The 23348-nt window shown below is 35.1% G+C and overlaps 2 protein-coding genes across 16 annotated transcripts in view; one reads left to right on the forward strand and one right to left on the reverse strand.

Moving 5' to 3' along the window:
• The window catches only part of LOC109854078 (serine/threonine-protein kinase tousled-like 2), a 43133-nt gene extending 33086 nt beyond the window's left edge, over positions 1 to 10047 (forward strand). For 5 of the 10 annotated variants that reach the window (XM_020426802.1, XM_020426804.1, XM_020426806.1 and 2 more), the window contains 13 exons: positions 3868 to 3958; positions 4181 to 4440; positions 4549 to 4782; positions 6479 to 6571; positions 6789 to 7250; positions 7347 to 7550; positions 7732 to 7823; positions 7970 to 8117; positions 8220 to 8331; positions 8464 to 8602; positions 8694 to 8805; positions 8890 to 8997; positions 9087 to 10047. In XM_020426802.1, the coding sequence (XP_020282391.1) occupies positions 3868 to 3958; positions 4181 to 4440; positions 4549 to 4782; positions 6479 to 6571; positions 6789 to 7250; positions 7347 to 7550; positions 7732 to 7823; positions 7970 to 8117; positions 8220 to 8331; positions 8464 to 8602; positions 8694 to 8805; positions 8890 to 8997; positions 9087 to 9302 (2271 nt within the window). In that variant the 3' untranslated portion in view covers positions 9303 to 10047. Of the gene's footprint in view, positions 1 to 87; positions 544 to 3230; positions 3780 to 3867; positions 3959 to 4180; positions 4441 to 4548; positions 4783 to 6478; positions 6572 to 6788; positions 7251 to 7346; positions 7551 to 7731; positions 7824 to 7969; positions 8118 to 8219; positions 8332 to 8463; positions 8603 to 8693; positions 8806 to 8889; positions 8998 to 9086 lie in introns of those variants that run through there. The other 5 variants (XR_002250177.1, XM_020426810.1, XM_020426808.1 and 2 more) reach the window with 5 other exon arrangements.
• Positions 10048 to 14557: 4510 nt separating this feature from the next.
• LOC109854065 (DNA topoisomerase 2) lies at positions 14558 to 23169 on the reverse strand. Of its 6 annotated transcripts, none has more exons than XM_020426778.1 (23): positions 22856 to 23169; positions 22059 to 22388; positions 21719 to 21962; positions 21253 to 21639; positions 20932 to 21171; positions 20594 to 20852; positions 20349 to 20518; positions 19994 to 20204; positions 19310 to 19898; positions 18990 to 19221; positions 18617 to 18816; positions 18406 to 18541; positions 17936 to 18235; positions 17821 to 17829; positions 17170 to 17400; positions 16867 to 17046; positions 16678 to 16786; positions 16455 to 16598; positions 15576 to 15654; positions 15414 to 15490; positions 15209 to 15322; positions 15022 to 15137; positions 14558 to 14945 (listed from the first exon to the last, which is right to left on the reverse strand). In XM_020426778.1, the coding sequence occupies exons 2-23, from the start codon at positions 22361 to 22363 to the stop codon at positions 14799 to 14801; spliced, it is 4479 nt and encodes a 1492-aa protein (XP_020282367.1). In that variant the 5' UTR covers positions 22364 to 22388; positions 22856 to 23169; the 3' UTR covers positions 14558 to 14798. The 6 variants fall into 6 exon arrangements, with proteins under 6 accessions (XP_020282367.1, XP_020282368.1, XP_020282370.1 ...); XM_020426779.1 differs by lacking the exon at positions 22856 to 23169 and adding an exon at positions 22637 to 22642; XM_020426781.1 differs by lacking the exon at positions 22856 to 23169 and adding an exon at positions 22598 to 22615.
• Between the last annotated feature and the right edge of the window lie 179 nt (positions 23170 to 23348).

Below are 23348 nucleotides of genomic sequence, written 5' to 3' on the forward strand. Positions count from 1 at the left end.
GGTGGTGGCGGCGGCGGCGGCGGCGGCGGCGGCACGGTGGTCGGACAGTTCCAGTTCCGTTTCGATTAGGCGAGTCCACGCGCCGGGTTTTTGGCTCGCGTTCTCGTAACACACTGAGCGAGGAGGAGAGCGTACGCGTGATGCCGTTTGCTGTGCTCATTGACGCCACCCGGTGCTGCTGCCGTTGCCTGTGCTGTCGCTGATGCTACCATCTCCGCTGTTTACCCGGCGCGCCAGCCGCACGCCAACATTCACGAGCGTATCCAGGAGGAAACGAAGTGAACGGATCTCGTGCGGCAAGGCGCGAGAGAGAGAAAAACGAGCAGAGATAGAAAGAAAGGTGGGGAGGAGAGAAAGAGAAAAAGAGCTCCTCTCGTAGATGTACAACGAGCTACAACGTCGTGATTCGATCCGCGTATTCGAACACGGTTTACTCGTGAACAGGCCAACCTCGCGGTTATGGCCACGCCAGGGCCAGGTCGCCAGGGTTACAGACGTGCACAGTAAAGTCTGCATGTCCCGATTTACTGGGTTTGTATATACGTACGTACGTCAGTTTGCTTCTGCGTGCTCGAATCGCTCCATATATGCGTACATACATGTATATACACACACACACATACACGCGCACGCGCGCGCGCGCGCGAACGCATATCTGCCTGTGCGCGTTCATACATGTACAGTGTCATTCGTCTCTTGACGGTAGATCGCTCCGACAGCGAAGAGACTCTCTCTCCATCTCTTTCCTTGCCGGCCCTCTAGCCCAGTTCCGGGCTACGGTCACTGATCCATCGATAAGGAAGTTTGCTGTCCTCTCCTGTGGTGGATTTGTTCGTGCGCGATGCGCGAGGAATCCGCGAGACGAGTATCTCGTTGCCGCATAGTCGCGGTTCAGCGGCGTAATGTGCTATCGCGCTCACGTGACCGGAGAATTTGCGGAATGGCGCGAATTATGGCTAGAAACAATTAAGTATAAGATTAGAAGATAGAGATTCAATGACGTAATGCCTTTTCTTTGAGAATCACTTTCTGCTTGCACATAGTTCAAAGATTGAATATTTCGGTTTTTTCACTTTTCTCTATCGTATTTTCACAGATTTCAGAAACGGTCGTGTCTCTAAAGTTTCATCGCTGGTGTGTGTTTTGATTAAACATACAATTTCTCTCTGTATAATTCTTTTTATTAATTTAAAATTAAAAACACACGCGTGTCTTATTGTTAATTATTTTAATTAATTATTTAATCGTGTGTATTTTATTAAATAAAAAAAAATAATAAAAATCAAATACTCATAAAATCGTTGAATATTATACTCGCTCAAGCATTTGATATGTAGAATCTAATCTAAAAATATGAAAATTACTAATTCATTAATAATTCACCAAGTCATTAATACACATTTTCCGAGGATGTTTTGTATACATCGATTCCCGATACATCGGACTTTGACTACGTAAGACGTATCGTTTCTTTTTTATTTTTTGTCTCTATGTCACACAAATTCATTCGGGATATCAATTTTTATGGCGATCGAAAGTGTTATTGACTGGAAAAAGATTTATAAGATTTCATTTTCTGTTTATAGTCTAGGTAAGTCTCGAAAGTAAACAATATTAATTTATTTATTTCGTAAAATTATTTTTATCTCAAAAATTTATATATATATATATATACATATGTATAAAATTATATTCTTATCGCAACTAAAAGACTCGTAAAATTATAAAAGTATAAGAAAATTATAAGGTAATATATCAGAGTTATTAGACGTTACGCTTTGTTGTTTTCACATGAAATCATTACACTGCAAGAACATTAATTACTAATTCTTAATGAGTAAAGTGGCAGCCGCGATATCCTTTCTTTTCTTAACTCGGCAAAAAAAAACTTTTTTTACAAAGCTTTCTTTTATTCGATCTCTTACGCATCGAGATGTATATTATAAATATAAATATATTTTATATAAATGTCACACAACAAAGCAGAGAATTTGAAAATCAAATTTAGGACGCGATGAAATCTGCAATTACGTCCAGGATTATAGACTATAGTTTTTTTGACAATACTAACTACACGTCAAAGAGTGTTGGCTCGTCTTTGCCGCTTTCTGCATGTGTACTTTCAATGTTTTTCCAGTAGCAAACCGTGAGGTGATATTCCCCCAACGAAAGATCTTCTCAAAGTGTAACGACAATTCTTCCGCGACTAAATACAAAAACTAAAAACTCAATTACTTTGCGGTAATATCCAGATATACTGGATTTGCACGCATTTAACTTTCTCCCAGAATATAGCGTTCACTTTCCGTAGCTGTGCTCTCTCTCTCTCTCTCTCCTAGATTTCGCGGCGACGATCGCTAACAAGACCGATTTGCTCGCGGCTATGGTGGAATGCGCTCGTATTAGCCTAAAGATAGGAGAGATACGCGCGAGTACAGCGCACGTAAGCGCGTGTGTACGCGAGAAAACTTGAGCGAATGAGCGACGGTAAAAGACACGCGTGTCATAGATGCGTAATTTATTGCTACGCGTGACACTTGGCAACCGCAAAACGTCAGATTGGCGCGCGCCGGCCGAATATGACTTAGCATGTCGTCGCTCTTTGCTCGCTTATCGATGCTGTTAATCGAAGAAGCAGCACGCGCGCGCCCTCGCTTGATGCCTTTCCTCGTCAGTGACCGCGGTCTCGCCGCGTGCGAAAATATGCGCGACATCAAAGTTAGTTAAAGCGCCGAGGCCGGTCTCAGGGCGCGGAGAAGTTCAGAGGCGCGACTGTAGTGAGTAAAACCACCCTGCCCCCTCGCGGTACGCATCTGTAGTTTAATCCCCCATACACTTCTCGAATCGTGTTTCTTACCTTCTACCCCCTCGCCCGTCGTCCTAGCCTAACTTAATCCTAACCTAACCTGACCTAACTTAATCCTAACCAACGTAACGTAACCTTCCTTCCCCCCGCAGTCACCGTTCGCCTTCCCCCTCCCCCGCGTTCTCGTTGCCCCTTAGAATCTTCGTCGCCCTTCCGCTCCCTCCCGCCCTCCTGCCACTCTAAGGTCCTCCATTTTGTCGTGATTCCTCTAGCTCTAAACGTAAATCGAATATTTTCCTTGCACACGCCACCGCTGTCACTCTGCGACAGGAGATTTCCGTGTGCGAAATTTCGTTCGCAGTTAACATACTGTCACTGTGACTTCGAACGGCGATTACTATGGGACTTTACTGTAGGTCGTCCTCCTGGAAGGTGTCAATCCCCGTATATCGTTGTTCCCCTTTTCTTTTTATCTCTACGCGCACACGTTTCCTTGTCTCCATTGCTCTTTTACGCGCTTCCATTCTCTCTTCTCTCCGTACTCTCTGTTTCTCTTTCCTCGCCCCACCATACCGTCCCGATGCCCCTCATGCTCCCTTCTCTCTCCTCCGCTCCATAAGTCTCACTCTATCCTCTATCAAGTTTGTTCTCTCCAAAGTGTTAATCTTGTGTCTTTTTTAATAAGACGCGATTTTCTCAAGCCGTAGCGTCGTGTGCCGGGTTTCGCCGTTCGTATAGTGTAACCTCTTTCGGCACCGCCGAGAAACGATCATCATCGACTCGCTTCTCTCGCCTTTGCTTCCCGTATTCGTCGGTCTCGTACTCATTCTCGACGTTGTCATTGCTGTTGTTCGAGTTCGGTCCTGTGCGCTTCTACGTTTCGACTGGGTCTTTACTATGTGGCGACGTCCCGTAATACTTCCGATAACAATCAAATCGTACAAACGTTCTTCGTTGTTATAGTCCAACGCTGGTTTGTTCAACGTTTTTGCCTTTTATTTAACTATTTCTGTTGCGATTTGTTCTCGTTGTATTTCACGTCCCTTATTTTTTTTTTTCAGATGTCCGCTGGGTCACAAATTCAGATGGCACCCCAAACAACCGTAAACTCTGGTCAGACAGTTTATAGTCAAGACTCGAACATGAGCACTGGTAAGTTAACATTTTTGTTGATAGAAATAATTAAATTCTCTTTGCACAAGACTCTGATCTTTTACATAACTTATTTGCATTGGAAATCAAGTTCAGTGGATCTGGAAAATTTTCTATTCTATTGCTGAATATTTTGTTATAATTAAGACAATTTTTATATATTTTATATTTATTATTTATTATGATTATAATATTTCTAATAAAATACTATAAATTATATAGGCTCATCACATAGTGATAAGGAGGTGGATGCAAACACTCCAGAAAAGGTACCAAGAACTACTTCTGAAAGAAAGAGGAAGCGTAAAGATGATGGAGGTGGGGGTGCCCCAGGTGGATCTGTGGCAAGTAAAGGTGCTAGATCGGTTTCTGCTCTCGATAATAAGAAAATCAATGAGTATTTTCCCAAGCACCATTTGGCCAACAGTCCTATTCGGCATGGTGGAGCCAAGAGTCCTTCTCCTCAGCAAGGTTATCCTATGGTAAGATCTAAAACAAATGTTGATTAGAATATTGACAACATTAACTTCTCTTTCTATGTATAATATACATTTTTATTTTTCTTTTTTTCTTTTTTTTTTTGCCAACAGTATCCACCATCGCCTCAACAGTTACTTAATCCACAAGTAACGACACCTAATTCTTCAGTGGCGGAATTTTCTTCCTTGATGCAACCACCGAGACCTCATCCTCAACCTCCACCGCCTCCACCACCAACCTCAACACAACCTGCGGGCTCGATGGTCAGCAAGCAGGTCCAGGTAAGGCCTACCAACCTCAATAGGACAAGCCAGGTCAGGCAAGCGAAGACTAACACCCATAATGTAAGCAAAGTTCGATAATATTTGCAAGCATTTTATAAGAAACGACCCAGTGTGGAATTAGTGTCTCTGCGCCACAATATCGAGTTGTGGCAAGAATATGTAAGTTTAAACATTTTCAAAACTTTTCAAAAAGTTCATTATATGTGATAGTGTGCAATTTTCTTTTCTGATTCATAGTTTAAAATTAAATCGGAGTCTTATTGTCATTAAAATTGCACTTAAAAATAAAACAGGTGCTTGTTTAAAAAAAAGTGTCATTCTAATAATTGTTTTCTGAAGATAAACTTGATAAAGATCACGAGAGAATTGATGTAAATAGCAACGAAAAGATTTACATTATCATCTTTAGAGAGATAATCCAACTTTCAATCGGTATTTAAAGTATTTCGAAATTCTAGATAAAATATACTGTAAACTGCGAATATACGAATGTGTACTCAGATATCTGTTTTGAAGAGATAATTTTCTAGTTTATTCTCTTTATTCTAAAATTGTATATTTTTATAACTATAGTTTGATAGTTTTTGATATGCAGTTTATATACATAGGATTATATTAGAAACACCAAATTTTCCACACGTCTGCACTTGAAAACGTGTAATGGGCATTTCTTGTCAAATGTTTGCAGTAAAATGAGCTAATTTTGTACCGAACTGTAGCTCTGTATACATTTGTTATTACACAAATACAGGCTATCTTGTAATGACATTCTTCGCTATGAAATTTTTGAGAAATTTAATAAAGTGCCTTCAAAAATAATAAATTCTAAATACTGGTCGCTCAGTATGAGCGAACGTTGAAGGCGCATATTTTATTACTTTGGCATATGCACATTTTTTTTGTAGGATTCATTGAATATTGCATTTGAGTTCTAATGAGTCCAATATACTGTTTCGCGAAATAAAATCCACTAGCAATTTTGTTATAGTAGACTTTCCAGTAAGAGCAGCATGTGATTTTTTCTATTTATCAGGCATATTTAGCCAGCCACTTTACTAATTATTTTATTTCATTCTCTGTAAGCAGTCAAATTTTATGGCCGATTTACGTTTGTTTGTTTTTTTTTTTTAAACGACATGTTGCTGATTTCAAATCACGTGCTGTTGACGGAATCTGCTATATATATATAAATATATATATATATATGTATACATATGTACATATATATATATACATATATATATATATATTAACGTTTATATAAGTATTATTTACATATGCATACATTTGGTGTTTTCCTTGCTGCCTGTGTGACCCTCAGTTTCATCTCAGCGTTTGCTCACGTTGCCTAAGTTTTGCTCTCTAATTTGTTTTTGATAAACAGAAAGTCATATGTCATATGTAGAGCGAATATGGAAACAATAGAATGTTATGTATTTCAACAAATAATTAACAAAGTTATCTTTGCTGAGTATGAACACTTTACATATGTATAAGGTATAGTGTTCATAACATTTCAGACAAATTATTGACAAGTTTTGTTAAATTGTTTTATGTATATGCGTGTGTGTATATATATATATATATATACTATACATATATATATATATATATTATATATATATATATGTACATATATGTATATGCTTTGTACGTGCAAGGTATCCAGTATTTATGAGCAATGCTGACAAATGTATCAGATGTTACGGTAACATCATGTTTCATTTATCGTAAAATTATACAAATTGTATTCCAGACAGAACTTACTTGCCAGAGGATACAAGAGTTTGAAACACAAGCTTCGTCAGACTTAGAACTACGTAACAACAAAATTGATGAATTAAATAGGGTAAGTAAAAGATTATAGTTTTGATCATTACTTTGTGAAGTAAAAACGGTCTATCATTCTTTAAACAACAATTTCCACTATACTCGATCAAATATGTAATCTAAAAATGCTTATTATGCAAACAAACTTTGTTATGTATAGTGATAATAATGACATACTGGGGCAATTAATTCAAAGTAATGTTTTTTTTTTTTTTTTTTTTCATCTTCTGTTGCAGACAACAGATGAACTCAGACATCAAATGGCGAATCAACAGAAAGTGATTGAGCAGCACAAATCACATATAAATAAGTGTATAGACGTTGTAAAGAAGTTATTAAAAGAAAAATCAAACATAGAAAAAAAGGAGGCTAGACAAAAGTGTATGCAAAATAGACTGAGGTTGGGTCAGTTCGTGACGCAAAGGGTAGGCGCGACCTTTCAAGAGAACTGGACCGACGGTTATGCATTTCAAGAACTTGCTCGACGGCAGGAGCAGATAGCGACTGAGCGAGAAGAAATTGACAAACAGAAGAAGCTGCTGCTGAAGAAGAGGCCGTCGAATAGTGAGACTGGCAGAAAACGTAGTCAACCACAACCCTCTTTGCATAACGGCACTGAAGCGACGTTTTTGAAACCGGATGCGGTACCTGGTTCATATACGTGGCAGGAGTATTATGAAGCTGACGAAATACTCAAGGTAATGTTAAATGTACTTTATATATCGTATTCTCTTAAAAAATATCAATATTTTCATTATTCTTAGAGCTTACTTATGTCTGTGTATAATTTTTAGTTAAGGCAAAGTGCGTTGAAGAAAGAGGATGCGGATCTGCAAGTAGAAATGGAGAAACTCGAAAGAGAACGTAATTTACACATCAGGGAGTTAAAGCGTATTCACAACGAGGACCAATCGAGATTTAACTCTCATCCTGTTTTGAACGAACGTTATCTCCTCTTAATGTTATTAGGAAAAGGCGGTTTCAGCGAAGTGCATAAGGTAATATTTTATATCAATATCAAATAAAAGTGTTTGTGTATTGAGTTACTCTTTTATTTTAATTTTTTACATATTTTACTCTTTCTCACTTTTAACGTCACAATTCAATATGGCTGTAACGAGAATAAAATATTGTTATTGTTTTCTTTTATTCTTAATTTTGTCGTGTCTTTTCCTGTAGGCATTTGACTTAAAAGAGCAACGATACGTAGCTTGCAAGGTGCATCAATTGAATAAAGACTGGAAAGAAGATAAAAAGGCTAATTATATAAAGTAAGTTTTTATCCACACTGCTTTAAAACTTGCGATATTATCATTAGATAATGTGGAAATGCTTTAAGAACTATTTTGCTTAAAAAAAAAAAAAAAAACGTTTGAATGTATTTTAATACGTAATAATTTTTTTTCTGTTGCAATAGACATGCGTTGCGAGAATATAATATACATAAAGCATTGGATCATCCCCGAGTTGTTAAGTTATACGATGTATTTGAAATTGATGCCAATTCCTTTTGTACCGTTCTGGAATATTGTGATGGTCATGATTTAGATTTTTACTTGAAGCAGGTAAATGTCTTTTGTACATAATTTTATGAAATCTCTTGCTGACGTACGTTGAACGACATGTGGTTACATTATCTTACATTCTTTTTAAATTTATCATTCTAGCATAAGACTATACCCGAGAGGGAAGCAAGATCTATTGTTATGCAAGTTGTATCGGCTTTAAAGTACCTCAATGAAATAAAACCCCCAGTCATACATTATGATTTAAAACCAGGTAATAAATACAAATTCTTTTATTATTGATTGATAATCTTTTGTATGATCAAAATTGTTTTTAATAAAAAATCTCTAATTACAAAAACAAAAGTGATAAACAAAACTGTAAAATTACTTTCTTTTCTATCAGGTAACATTTTGTTAACGGAAGGCAATGTGTGTGGTGAGATAAAAATCACGGATTTTGGTTTAAGTAAAGTTATGGATGAGGAGAATTATAATCCAGATCACGGAATGGATCTAACGTCTCAAGGAGCTGGTACTTATTGGTGAGTTGTGCCTTCATTGTTTATCTTTCAATATTTTTACTATAATCCAGTAATTGTTAATATAATTAATGGTTAATCGTATTCACTACAGGTATCTACCCCCTGAGTGTTTCGTTATCGGTAAAAATCCTCCTAAAATATCATCCAAAGTCGATGTTTGGAGCGTAGGAGTTATATTTTATCAATGCCTATATGGTAAAAAGGTACTTGTCGCAATATCGCGCATATAAAATTCCGCTTATTGTAAATATGATAAAAATGTGTTATATGTGTATATTTTTTTGTAGCCTTTTGGTCACAACCAATCGCAGGCCACTATTTTAGAAGAGAACACGATACTGAAAGCCACTGAAGTTCAATTCGCGAATAAACCGACTGTTAGCAACGAAGCAAAGGTACAATTTTGCCAGTAATATATACATATATTGCTTAAAAAATACGTGAAAAATCAGTTTTTTTCTTTAACATGATAATTTTGTTACAGAGTTTCATAAGAAGTTGCCTAGCATATAGAAAAGAGGAGCGTATAGACGTATTAACACTAGCTAGACACGAATACCTGCAACCCCCAGTGCCAAAACATGGCCGACAAGCAAACAGCCAACAGCAGCAGCAGCAACAACAACAAATTCAACAGCAGCAGCAAAGCTCGTTTAACATCGGCATGTTCAGTGGTATGAACGCGTCGAGCAGTTCGTAGTGGAGAGGAAGACCTAAGGAAAGACTAATATCCTTGATATGTACCAATACATGCCAAATCTTGAGCGCTCGGACTGTGCACATCATCTCATCTTAGGAAAATAACGATTGCTATAACCAATTGTAAATACTAAAAAAAAACTGGTTATTATCACCGTCATCACCATCCACCACCACCACCACCACCACCACAATTATTACCACACAATTTACCACCGCCATTACCACACCGTCACAACTATACTTACAGGATCGATTACATAAGGACATTGCAAGAGAGATGCGAGACTGGTCATCCGCAAGTCCAGAAGCTTGCGTCTTTCTACAAGCCATGCCACATTATTCAGCATGACAAAAAAAAAAAAAAAAACAATGTTGTGTTCGTAAATATTCAATTGTATTATCGTTCCTTGTATCAAACAGTGCGCTAACTTGATAATAGCGTTTAAAAGAAACGAGAGCGAGAGAGAACGAACGAGCGTGCGAACGAGAAGTTAAACATGTGATAAGTCATTACAAGATAAAAGTGACGCCTAGATTAAGGGGGAGGGGGGAAATAGAGCATGCGTGTTTGTGCGTGTATGTGTGTGTGTGCGCGCGTGCGTGAGAGAGAGAGAAAGAGAGAGAAAGAGAAAGCGACAAGTAATAAAACGAATAATGACGAGAATTCTTCCGGTGGAAACAAAAGCAACTTGATGAAAGAAAGAGAGCAACGAAGAGAGTAGGAGAGGGAAATAAAAAAAAAGGAAGAAATTCACAAAAGCAATCGGAACAATCGCTTTCCTGAAAACGACGTTCCTCTCTCCTGGCGTTTTAGTGTGCGTGAACGGACGCTAGAGGATTGTTAAAATTAGTGTGTGAGTGTGTATATATTTATACTATATATATAAATATAAATACATATAAACTGATAAAAATTCGACATAATATATATATATATATATATGGTGTAAAAAGAACGATGATAAGCATTGACAGTAGGAAGACAACTGTGGTGGCTCTATCCTCGCATGACCTCCAGCGCCGGTTTCTGGCATTCCGTGAATGCTCAGCCCGCGCATCATGTTACTTTATTCGAATATTAACAATTATTACTTGTATCATGACTCGAATAACGATCAATATACACGCGCATTCACGTCCACACACGTATATGAGTATACAAAGGAAATTGGTTGGTTGTTCCTATTCTGAGAGGAGAATGGACTTTATAATATCGGAACGATAGTCTAATAGAGAGCGAAGTGAGTATTGTGTAGAGAGAAAGGATGAGAGAGAGAGAGAGAGAGAAAGGGAGAGAGAGAAAGAGAGAGAGAGAGAGATAAAGTCATGACGTTCTCCCCAAATTGAAGAAGAAAAATATTGAAGTCCTCTAGTTCTCACCACCATTTTTTATATACTTGTAAAATCCATTTTTACACACACATTGTATATATTCTTTTTTAAAACACTGAAAAAATTCGTTCTAAAACAAAACGCGCACTACACGTTACATTTTTCCTCCTTCATTCTTCCTCTTTTCTTCTCTCTCCTCTCCATTCTTTTCTCTCCTTTTTTCTCTAAAGAAAGAAAGAGGGAGAGAAATACAAGAAAAGCAGATCCAAAATGTGTGTATAAAACAAGTTTTGTGCAAAAACGACTAGACGCGTTAATCAGACGATAAAATGAAAACAAAAAGATATAAAAATAGAAAGAACAAATTTCTAATATAAGAGCCGTGAAAAAAAAAAAAAAAAAAACGCTATACCGACCCAATCATTATTTCTTTACTCGTAATTTGTTTTATATATATGTACGTTATATATAGATAATTATTGAAATAGAAGACTAAGTTATTTTATCAAGTGCCCTTGCTTTGTATTATAGTCGCGTCCGTCGACGAGCCGCAGCTTCTGGGAGTAAAAGAAAACGAGAGAGAGAGAGAGAGAGAGAGAAAGAGAGAGAAGTAAAGAGTGTGCATTAAGAACGAACGAGAGAAAAAGAGAGACTGAACGAGTGAGTGTGTGTGTTGTTACAAAGTGTTGCATCAATTGATACAACATTGGGCACCGGGTATTGATTGACGACTCAATACTATCAATGTGATTGGCAAAAGTGTGGTGAGAGAGGAGAATACATTACAAGTCTGAACACAGAGTCTACTACTTAGATCCGTCGCTTCAATCTTGACAAAACATGCCAACCGTTCCCGCATCCTATAATCCTATTTTTTATGAGAAGACACGCAGTTGCAAAGATGGGGTTTGCTTTCTTTTCACAAAACATATTGTCTCAACACCATGTGTCTCTCGTGTCCATTGGACGACCTCTTTTATGTGAAGCTGTATAATTCCAAAGCATCTGAACGTAAGTCGTAGTTAGTTTTTGCTTAACTCTCATAATGACTAACAGAAATCTAAAAAGTGTTTTTGTTGACTCAGAGAGATAAACAATAATTACACTATAATAAATGAAAAATTTAATATATTAATTTACTATTTTGTATTATACTTTAATGAAAAGTAAAAATTGAATATATAATTATTTCTCGATTGTTACAATTGGGATTTAAAAAAGTAAATCATCAAAACTCTATACTTATTTATATCATCTATCTCTTTTTTGGTGACAACTATCTGAACAATATTTACACAACTTTGAAAAACTTTTTATATTTGCACACATTTTTCCTCTATCAATTTCACAGAAAACTGATAAATTAACATGTGCATGCAAGAAGAATTTATAATGAAAGATAAGAGTTATAAAATGAACTTATTAATCTACACAAGCGAGCTTTTTCTACTCAACGAAAAATAGTAATATAGAAAAACAGTTTTTTATTAAGACGATTCATCAAGAAATATCACAATTTTAAACAATTGTTTTCTTTTTTTTTTTTTTGCAATCGCCTCTGCGTGTCTCTCGCTATAGTTTACGATCTTCCTTACAATAAAAGAAAACCAAGAAAAAAGTGCGTCGAGGATGATGTATGAAACGTTATAGCAATAAATTTACGTATTTGTGTATAATTTAAAGTTAGTAAACTTATTAATTAAACATAACTTATACATTTCACATTGTATATTATCCCCGCTGCTTTTCGTTTCTCTTCTTTCTTTTTTTCTTTCGAGACGAACAATAATAAATTTATATAAAAGTAAAAATCGTTCGAAAAATTCGAAACATCAATTAGATTGAGAATTTTTGTAAAGCGCACATATAAAATGAGCTCGTGATTATTTTGAATCAATCTCGTCAATTTTGAAAATTTAATATAAGGTATTAATACAGTATCAATCTATGATACACATAAGTAGTCACAAGTGTGGACACTCAAATCGTTTCAATCTTACAATAAGAACACACTATGATTTATATATATAGGTTCTTTATACGATAAATATTTTATACATGAAAAATTATGAACTCTCATCAACGCCGCTAAATATTCCTCGAACTCATACGCAGTCAGGAAGAATAAACTAGGTTTCGTTGATAAATCGACGTATATATCTATCTATATATGTATATATATATATATTTTATATGTATATATATATACATATATAAAATTCTTTATATGTAGATGTATAATTATATATGTATATGTATATTTACATTACATATACATGTATAAGTTTATACGGGAATTATTCTTATCTAAAGACTAAGCGAGATACAAGTGTCCAGTGATATAAGTATGTGTCCAGAGATTGGTACTTTTACCTTAATCAACTCTGTGACAAGATATTTTACTTACAAATGTAAAATCGTGTTAATTGCAATCACAAATTTCTTTATTCTTAACCTACGAGTGAACAAGAATACACAAAATTAGTGTATGCATATACATATATACATATATGTTTGTATATATGTGTATGTGTGTGTATATACGTACATATATATATATATACATACATATATATATATATATATATATACACATATATGTGTATAATATATAGTCAGGAGATCGACCGACCACACCAATATGCGTCAAAGTTAATTATTTTCAAATCTTGTGTTAATATAAGAAATATAACAACTGTTAATTATACAGACAGGAAGAAAAGTTTAAGACAGGAGGAGAGAATTTAATTATTATAGAAACTAATTAACTTCTGACTCATATCCAGCCTTCACTTCGATCTTTATTCTGACTGTAATTTTAAATTTGTGATTTTCTCAGTTCTTGGTGTACAAAAAGAACTGTATTCTCGTTTCAGCTTTTTAAAAAGTTTACGATCTTTTTTTTCACTATCTATCTACAAAATAAAACATGAAGATATTTTAATTATTTATGTGTAAAGCCTAAAGTAACACTTGACAGTTTCGTTTAATTGATATTGAGCGCCGCATAGTAAGATCCCGTTCTGTTTGCGTGTAGTATGTGCGCGCGAGCGTGTATATATGTATAATAGACATTTAATTGTGTATAATTTATATATATATATATATTATATATATATATAGTCTTAGACAATCTTAAAAAAAATCCATATTGTGACGTATGTAAAAATATATTTAAAAATTGTGTATTTTTTCATATTTTCCTTTCTTTTCATTTTTTATAAAACATTTGTTTCCCGGTATGTCCGTACACATGTCTCTTTCTCTTTTTCTATTTTTTTTTTTTTTTGTTCTAAGTTACATCGAGAACTAACAGAGAATGAGACGTACAAATGAGATTCCGGCGACGAGATTAATATTATAATTGATACAACATATTATGTGATAATCTGAGATCTTGAAAAGAATACTCTTTTGCATTGCTAATTACAATCTGTGTAGTGTAGACGGCATCAAACGTTCTTTCAATAATGTATTTGCTCTTGTACACATCTTTTTCAATTTTCTAAAGAAAGAAAGAAAACTATATCCTATCTGTACTTAAACAAAAAAGTTGCAATTACATTGATACATCACAATAGAAAATACTATTCAGTCTCCTTGCTAAGATATTTTTTGCTTAAAAAACTTGTTTAACAATATAACAAGAAAGTTTATTTATATGCGTCTAAGTTAGCGGATAATTTTGTTTCTTTCTTTTTTTTTTTTTTGCAGAACCGTCCACGATGGTTTGCGGAAACACACATTCAACTTAATGAAACTTCACACGCTCCCAATAATTATAAACATTCGAGAAATAATTTAGATTGCATGGAGATTTTAGAATGTCAGAGTTCAAAAGTGCACAAACACACACACACATATACACATAAACATACATACGTACCAAATGAATCTTTTCTTTCCTTAAAGTAAATTTTACAACCAAGTTTTTCAAGCGGTAGAAAAAAAAACGTGTTTTGCACATAAAATTATTTACTAATTAATTATAATTATCGTTGACTTCGATAACGAAATCTTTGAAGATCACCGAATAAATTTGTGCTATACTTTACAAACAAACCACATGGAGTTTCACTTTCAAGATCCGTAATTCTGAAGTATTTCAGTCAATCCCTACTATCCCTAAAATATCTATTTTTCACGTGCAACACGACGACGTTTAATCAGAGTCATCGTCGTCGGATTTTAGCGCGTAAGATACGGGTTTTCGAACTCGACCGCCCGTTTTCCGGGGATATTGTGGTGGTGATAAATCACTTACAACTACATCTTCATCGGAATCTGATTTCTTTTTCTTCTTCTTTGTCTGCAAAAAGTAAATTAATTAAAAAAACTTATTCCGCAAACAAAATTTATATTGACCCAAACACTGTCACACTTACTGGACTTTGTTTACTAGAAAACATGTCATCCGTGTCGGAGTCCTCAGATATTTTTGGTTTCTTCTTCAATTGTCTCTTTACTCCTTTGCCGTTTTCAGTCTTTTTCTTAGCAGGTGCTGTAATGCGGGAGATAATAATGTAGAACAGTTTTTAATCGGATAAATAGATAAATGTTTTATATATTTACCTTTTTTGGGCGGTGTAAACTTCGTAGGTGAGTCTTCCCCGGACGAGGAAATTATTGATTTCTTTTCCAAAGAAGAATTACCAACTAACGAGTCGAAAAGCTCTTCCGAAGTCGCTGTAGAAAAAAAAAAAAAAAAAAAAAATGTTTAATACATTCGTAATACACATTTGACACCTGACGACTTAAATACGTATTATGTGCTTACGTGTCGGTTGGGGTGGTTTTTTGATTGGTTTAAAATTGTCATCAGAATCGCTTAGTACCACAGGTTCTTTCTTGAGTCTAGAAAGAAAAGATATACCAAATGAATAATAAATATTTGACAAACAATTGACAAACACAATAACATAGCGATTATTATACGTACTCAGAATCGGAAGAAGGACTGAACTTTTCAATACTGCCATCGTCTGAACTCTCGCTGCTCATATTATATTTCTTCTTGGCTGTGAATTCAAATAGATTTAGCGAAAATAGCGCGAGTCAACGTTTTACAAAATAATATAACGCATTAAGGTTGTATTCAGGGTAAGATCTCAGTCAAAAGTTTAAGAAACATAGCGTAAACCGAAGCTATTTTAATATTTAGATAATAATTGTTTGCTGGAAAAGTATTATTTGTATTAAAATAAGTTTAAAAAACTATTTATTATACTTTTAATGATTACGGAATAGTTTTCACGTATATTTTGTGTGCCATTTTAATGTTCACTTTTGATACTTTTGAGTAAGATTATACTCTACTTGCAACGTAAGATAAATGAAAAACTGGAAAATGTATTAATCATAAAAGTTCGTTAAAACGTAACAATTGATGTATAAAATTACAAATATAATTGTTTTATGTATATTAAATATATATTTTTATTAATTTTAGCAAAATATAAATTTATATTTTACGTGATATTCTCGAAACAATTATTTTTTCGAGTGGAATTTGTTTTTAAGATATTTATTGACAACTGCAAAAAGTTTCAAAAAATTACGGCATATCTATATCTACAGTTATTTTTTAATTTATATCAGAATATCGTAAAATCCCATAGGAACTCGTGTTAAATTAAAATCGTACTAACTTTTTAACAAGGCTCGCAAAGGAGCTGAAATTTTGCACAATTTTTTTTTTTTTTTTAAATATTATCTACTGACTGGCAAAATTTGAATAATCTGGCATATCTTTTATCTTACCCTGAATACAACCTTAAATGTGATTATCATTGAATGAAGTGCACAAACTGAACAATACCTGTAGTTCTACGCGATCGTGGTTGGGCCGGAACTGGTGAGAGGCTTTCAAAATCGATGTCATCAATTTCCGAATCTGAGTCCTTGTTCTTCTTTTTGGCACCTTTCTTTAAAGGTTTAAATGACAACGTTGTTTGTTTCAGTCCTGTTTATAAAAGAGTATATGTCGTAAGAGTATGTGTAATACCTGCTGTAAAGTATAGTGAGTGAAAAGATATACCAACCTTTCTTTCCAATCTTCTTTTCTAGCCTTTGGTCTAGGGTTTTGGAATTAGTATCGACTAATGCATCGAATTCATCTTTTTCATCCTGAGTGATCGGTTCTTTCTTTATCTAATACGGAAATTTATATAATAATATATTTTATTGCATAAATAAAAGATGAATCAATCAAATAATAATAAGAGTTTTACCTTTGTTTTCTTTATGCCTTCTTTCCTATCTTTTGTTACAATATTTGCTTTTTCGATTTTTTTCTTTAGTTCGCCATCGATGACAGGAAGAATACGACGAGTGTCCTCCATTTTGTAGAACCTCGAGGGTGGTTTTTTGTCGGTTCGTTTGCTGTCTTCTTTTCGTTCTTTTTCCTCAACCTGCACACAGAAATAATATAACAATAAGAAAAAATAAAACAATAAAAGCAACAATATAACAATAAGAAAAATTAAAGCAAGAGTTTCTTAAAAAAAAAAAAGAAAAAAAGAAAATTGGCTCACCTTGTTTAATTCACTTAGCAAATTTTCCAAATCTTCTTTCCACAAAGAAACCGGCGTACGAACTTGCAGTCTCTTTAGCTCCGCCATCTTCTCATCTCGTTGTCGCAACAAATCATCTTTCTTTTCCTTCGTCAAACTCCACATTGTCATTCCTAGAAGATAATCAAAATTCTCTTTTTCCATAGCGGTCGCGGTTGGGGTGTTTTCTTCATCCACGTCTGCAGCTTCTTCCTATATTTATTTTCATAATACACATAATTAAAATTACACGTATTTAACGTGATAGACAAGATCTTTAGACAAAAACAACCATAATCCATAAAAGCTTAAATGTTTAAATAAAGTTATCTTTCTAAGCTTTTGTGTCAAACAAACATATTTTGGAAAATGATTGTATTCGTCAAGAAATCTTCGAAGCAGTGACTCTCAAATGGTGTGCCGCAGAAAATACACTGATAGAGATTTATTACTGAATTATTTGTATGCATATATTCGTGCAGTTTAATACGTATCAATATATTTTTTATTGTTTCTTTTTGTACGCAATAGTGCGCCGCGAATCAAAAGAATTTGAAAACCACTGCTTTTTAGAGTTAGGACGTCTACATTGGAAGTTTTACATACTGTTTTTTTTTTTCTACATTAACTTACTTGATCCTCCTGATGTAGCAAAATAAATCAATACTAGTAAGTGACTGATTCTTTTACATACAGAGAACATATAGACAATTTCTGAGTAAAAGCTGTATCAAACGCTCTTACTTACCAAGGCTTGTTCCCTGTTCTGCGACAGTTTCCAAGCCGTCACCGGATCTGATTCGTAATTACGTCTAACTAATTCTGCTATCATGTCCTTCTTCTTCTTGTTTTCTATCACTAGAGTTCCATCGCATTTCTCGAGAATAAAACGCGCTTGATTCGATAGTTTGGCCGCCTCCGCTTGCAAAATTCCTTCTAAATAGTCTTTCCTCTTATGATACATCTCTAGTCGAACTTTGTAGAATCCTTTCATTATCTGCACTACGCTGTCGTACTTGTTTAAACACAGATTTTCATCAAATGCGCACTGCAAGAAGTGATATTGTTAAATTTCTAAATTTTACTTACAAAGAATATGAGCGATATTCGTATCATTTCTTACAAAATAAATAGTTTTATAACACGGTTACAATTTTATTTTAAGGACGATGTTATATGATCCGATTAGGAATATCGCTGTGTGTGTGAATATCTTACCATAGATGTTATTGTTGTTGTTGTCTGGAGTTTAAATGCTTTGTGAAGACCGTCCCTTTCTAGCTCGACTAATTTGTCACGATTCATTATTACTATAAAGTGCACCGATGTATCGGTGTTGTACTCCTTATAATCCCTGCGATAAAAATAACATTAAAAAAAAAAACAAAGAAAAAAAAAGTGAAAACTTTCAACAAATCGTAATACTTACGTAATGACAGCTGGGGTTTTGTCAGTTCCATGTAACATGGGTTCCAGTACAGTTTCCTTGTAAGTTTGTGTCCACATACCAATAGGAAGTTCGGTGATTTCAATTTTGTCAGGCCCGATTACGGATATTTCTCCGCTTATAACATAACGATAATCCCCACAGCTTTCTACAACGCCTTTGAAATTTTTGTAGTGGGGTTTCTAAAGTAAACAAATTGATTATGTGGCAGAATTTCAAATTGATGATAAGTGTATCTTTTGATACTTTTTTGTGATCTAACGGCACCATATTTTGTTAAATAGAAAAACCTATAGAAAAATCACATCTCTCAACTCTTTTATTCGATAATTTACAATATATCAGAATTGTATACCATCGGTTTTGGATCTGCTCCGTCCATCATTCTCTGTAGATTCTCAATAATTTCTCGTGGATTGTAGTTCGGTATTTTTGTCATCCATCCGGTGCCAATACCGTCAGCGCCATTTACCAATACCATGGGAATTACAGGTATGTAAAAGACAGGCTCGACCTTTTGATTGTCGTCATATTCGTGTTTCAGTAAAGCATCGTCGTGTTTGTGAAATATGTACCTTGCCAATGGGCTTTAAAAATAAAACAAAAAAAAAATAAGAAAAAAAGTTTATAGACAAGCATGCAATTTCTTAATCTGTATTACATGATGACAAATACCTAAGCATTGTGAAAATGTATCTCGGACTAGCAGCATCTTTTCCTCCAGCAAGTCTTGTACCGAATTGACCGATTGGTTGGAGCAGATTGATGTTGTTGCTGCCTACGAAGTTTTGCGCGAGATTGATTATGGTTGCCATCAAAGATGTTTCGCCGTGATGATAAGCGGAATGTTCGGCGACCGATCCCGCTAATTGCGCGACTTTCACCTCGCGTTTGTCATTGCGTTTTAAACAAGTAAATAACACTTTTCTCTGACCCGGTTTGAAGCCGTCGATCATACTCGGGATAGACCTCACGTTGTCATAGTTACTGAACAATACCAGCTCGACATTGATGAAGTCTGAGAAAGAGACGGCGCGCGTGTCCTTTTCGTAGAGAAAGCGCTCGCCAAGACCGATGTCCTTTCTTCTTTTAGTTTCGTTCATGTGATTCATTAGCCACTCCTTACGCTGATCTACGCACTTCTTGCTAAACGCCATTACAATATTTTGATCGTCTTGCTCGCCTTCGTATCGAAAACGTATTCTATGTCTGGCCATGTTCTCAAAGTACTCTTTCGCCTCTTTGGCGGTAGAAGTACCCAAACCTGTACAGATTCAAGGACACTTTGTTTTACATGGATTCTTTATATCGTAAAATAATAGTTAATATTACAAGTTTCGTAAATGTTTTAGTAAACACCTTTGTAGTATTTGATTTTGTATGTATGAAAATTCTCCGTATCCTTTTTCCACGCCTCGAATTCAGGTAAAGAAAAGAAAGATAAAACCTGATTGCCCTTTGTGGCTTTCACGATAGGTGTAATAAATTCTTCGATAAAATTCAGCTTCAACAATGACGGCCAGTTATGGTGGATAAAATTGATCAAGAGACCTTTGATATGTGAACCGTCCTAAGTAATAAAATTTTCACATATTTTAATCGTAAAAAATTTAATTGTAAATAATTTGTTTTAAATTTGTATTAGTTTAGAATCATAAACATTCACGCAAATAAATAAATGTATGTATAGTCGTTTTTTTATACGAGATTTTACCTGATCCTGATCAGTCATGATCATCATTTTTCCATAGCGCAAAGTCTTTAGATCGTCGCGAGTTTCATATTTTTTCTTGTATTGTAAACCAAGGATTTTTATCAAGTTATTGATTTCAGCGTTCTCCAAAATTTGTTTATGGGTGGCTTCTCTCACATTTAACATTTTACCTGTAACGAAATATAGAATTCAACTAAAACAATGAGACTTAAATAAATATTTTCCAGCAAAACCAAAACGTTTACCTCTCAATGGAAATATGCCATATTTATCTCTTCCTATAGAGGCAATGCCGGACACAGCCATTGCTTTGGCTGAGTCACCCTCAGTTAATATAAGTGTACATTCTAATGATTTTGCCGTTCCTGCATCATTAGCGTCTTCCAACTTCGGTATACCGTGCAGCTTCCTTTGTTTTGACTTAGGACCCAGTTTTTCAAGCTGAATATCAGCTTTGAATTTTGCCCAGGATAGCACTGCTTCGACGATGCCGATTTTTGTGACCTACAATTGCATTTTATATAATATACTTTTTTTGCAATAAAAAAAAAACCGACAATATATTCGACATAAAAATACTTACATTAGCAATAAACTTTTCGGGTAATACGCATTTGGAGCCAAAGCTTTTTACTTGCAAAGTCATGTTCTCCTTAGTCTGTGAGTCAAACGTCGGATTATTGATCAGACAATTGATGAAGATCCACAAGTGATTCTTAATTTGAAACGGTTTAATGGCCACACCAGCCTTATTCTTTTTCTTCAATGTTTCAGTCAATTGTTTGACTATTGATTCTGTTACATGATCAACGTGTCTACCACCCTAATAACATTTAATTATTTTAAATACTTGAAGTAATCTTCTGCTTGGTAAAAATATTACACGTAATACTGCTTGCTTTACCTTTGTTGTTGCGATGCTATTTACAAATGACATTTGCTGAAATCCTTTGTCTGATAATGTAACAGCCAATTCCCAGCGTGGACCACAATTCTCATGTACAACTTTTAATGGATTACCAACGTCATCCTCTTTTCCCTTAATATATAAATCAACGTAATCTTTAAAAGATTTTATCGGAATACGACTTCCATTCAAAAAAACTTTGACACCTTTTGTGGAAGCAGCTATATCGTACGCTCTTCGAGACATTAAAGATACAATATCATTGTCGAGAGATTGCATCTTAAACTTAGATAAATCTGGTGAAAAAGTGACTTTTGTGAAATCGTCTCCATAATATTCCTTAATTCTAGGCTCACTAGCTTTTCCCATATTATCACCCCATGTCTATAAAAAAAATAAATTGAAATTACAATACACAGATACAAATACATAAAATAAAATGGATAAGCACAATTGTACTTACTTGCTTGAGACATTTTTTATATTCTTTTGTTGCAGTCTCAACAGTAAAACGATGACTAAAAATATTACACAGCTTGGCACCATAACCATTTCTGCCACCAGTTACTTTTTCCTCTTCATCATCATAATTTGACGATGTTAAGAGATGACCGAATATCATAGTGGGAACATACATGTTCTCCTCTTTGTGTATTACTACAGGGATGCCTTTTCCATTGTTCCATACCGAGATAGTATTATGCTCTCTGTTTATTAATTACAAAATAAAAAAATATTTACTAAGACATTTTTTGTCAATAGTTATAAGAATTCTATAAACTGAATTGCTCTTAATAACTTACGAATCAATATCAATCTTAATTACATCCATCTTAGGATCTCGCTGCTTGTTATCAGCAGCATTCACTACAATCTCATCAAAAATTTTGTACAATCCAGGAACATATTTTATTTCTTTCTGAACCATCATTTCTTTTTCCTTGTCATATATCCACATCATTTCTGTCATAGGTTCCAAAGATCCAATATAGGTATCTGGACGTAATAAAATATGTTCCAACTGTGATTTCTTTTGGTAGATACCCTCAATGGTTTTCTGCTTGGAAGCTGGCCTGCTGTCGCCAGCTCCATTTTCCACAGTATTCATTTTGCTACTATATGCTTTCAGATATCTATGAGATCAAAGAAAATGTACACACATTTTAGCTCTAATATATATATATATATTTACAATATACTTTAAATTACAATTTTATTCGAGAGGCAATTTTTGAATACTATTAATTTTTCTGATGTCAGTACTAATTGCATCTGATACTTCGACTCGATAGAGATGTGTTTAAAAAACTAAACGCTAATGATTCAATTTTGATATACAAACACTCGAAACGTCTTTTCTCGTAAGAATAAAATCTGTTACCGAAGAGGCGAGCGTCCACATTGGAGGGAGTTTTGAAAAATATGGCGGGAAAAGGCCATTATTTAAGTGGCGCGATTTCGAGAGGACGACGACGCCGTTCGAGATGGGAACATCTGTCCTATCGTCGTTATTAGCAATGGTATCTCGCTGGCCGCGGGCAAAAGCGGCATAATTGTCTCGCTTGGAAAAAAATGCGATCGCCCTGCTAATGTTCCGTACCTTCAATGACTGCGTCTCGACGATATGTGAATACGTTGCTCCGTTGCGTAGCGTCGGTTGCCTTCAGAACCGCGAGACGTCCATTCGCGGAGCCGTGAACACAACTTATTTGCATATCACAGACGCACCGAACGGTCGTCCCACTGGATTTCCGTTGATCGTTTACTCGCTCGTCACAATGATCATCACGTTACACAGAAGAAAGTAGTATATCACACTGTATATATGTATATACATAAACGACACACGTTCCTCCGGTGCTCCGCGTTCCGCTACTCGCTTCGCGCTACTCGGCTTGCTGCCGCCGGGAGCGGGAGTGCCAACCTTCTCGTCGTGCTTTTCGTACGCACGAATCGCAATGTCGTGCGTGATTGGTCGACTAATAGTGAACTTCTCAAATCTTTAGGGACTTTTTGAAAAAACCTAGAGATTTTTTTATCAAATCAACCAATCCCACATTTAACGACCAACGCGAGTGTACTTAAATGAGATT

Source organism: Pseudomyrmex gracilis, unplaced genomic scaffold (assembly GCF_002006095.1).
Source record: "Pseudomyrmex gracilis isolate BER0280 unplaced genomic scaffold, ASM200609v1 scaffold_59, whole genome shotgun sequence".
Lineage (NCBI taxonomy): Eukaryota > Metazoa > Arthropoda > Insecta > Hymenoptera > Formicidae > Pseudomyrmex > Pseudomyrmex gracilis.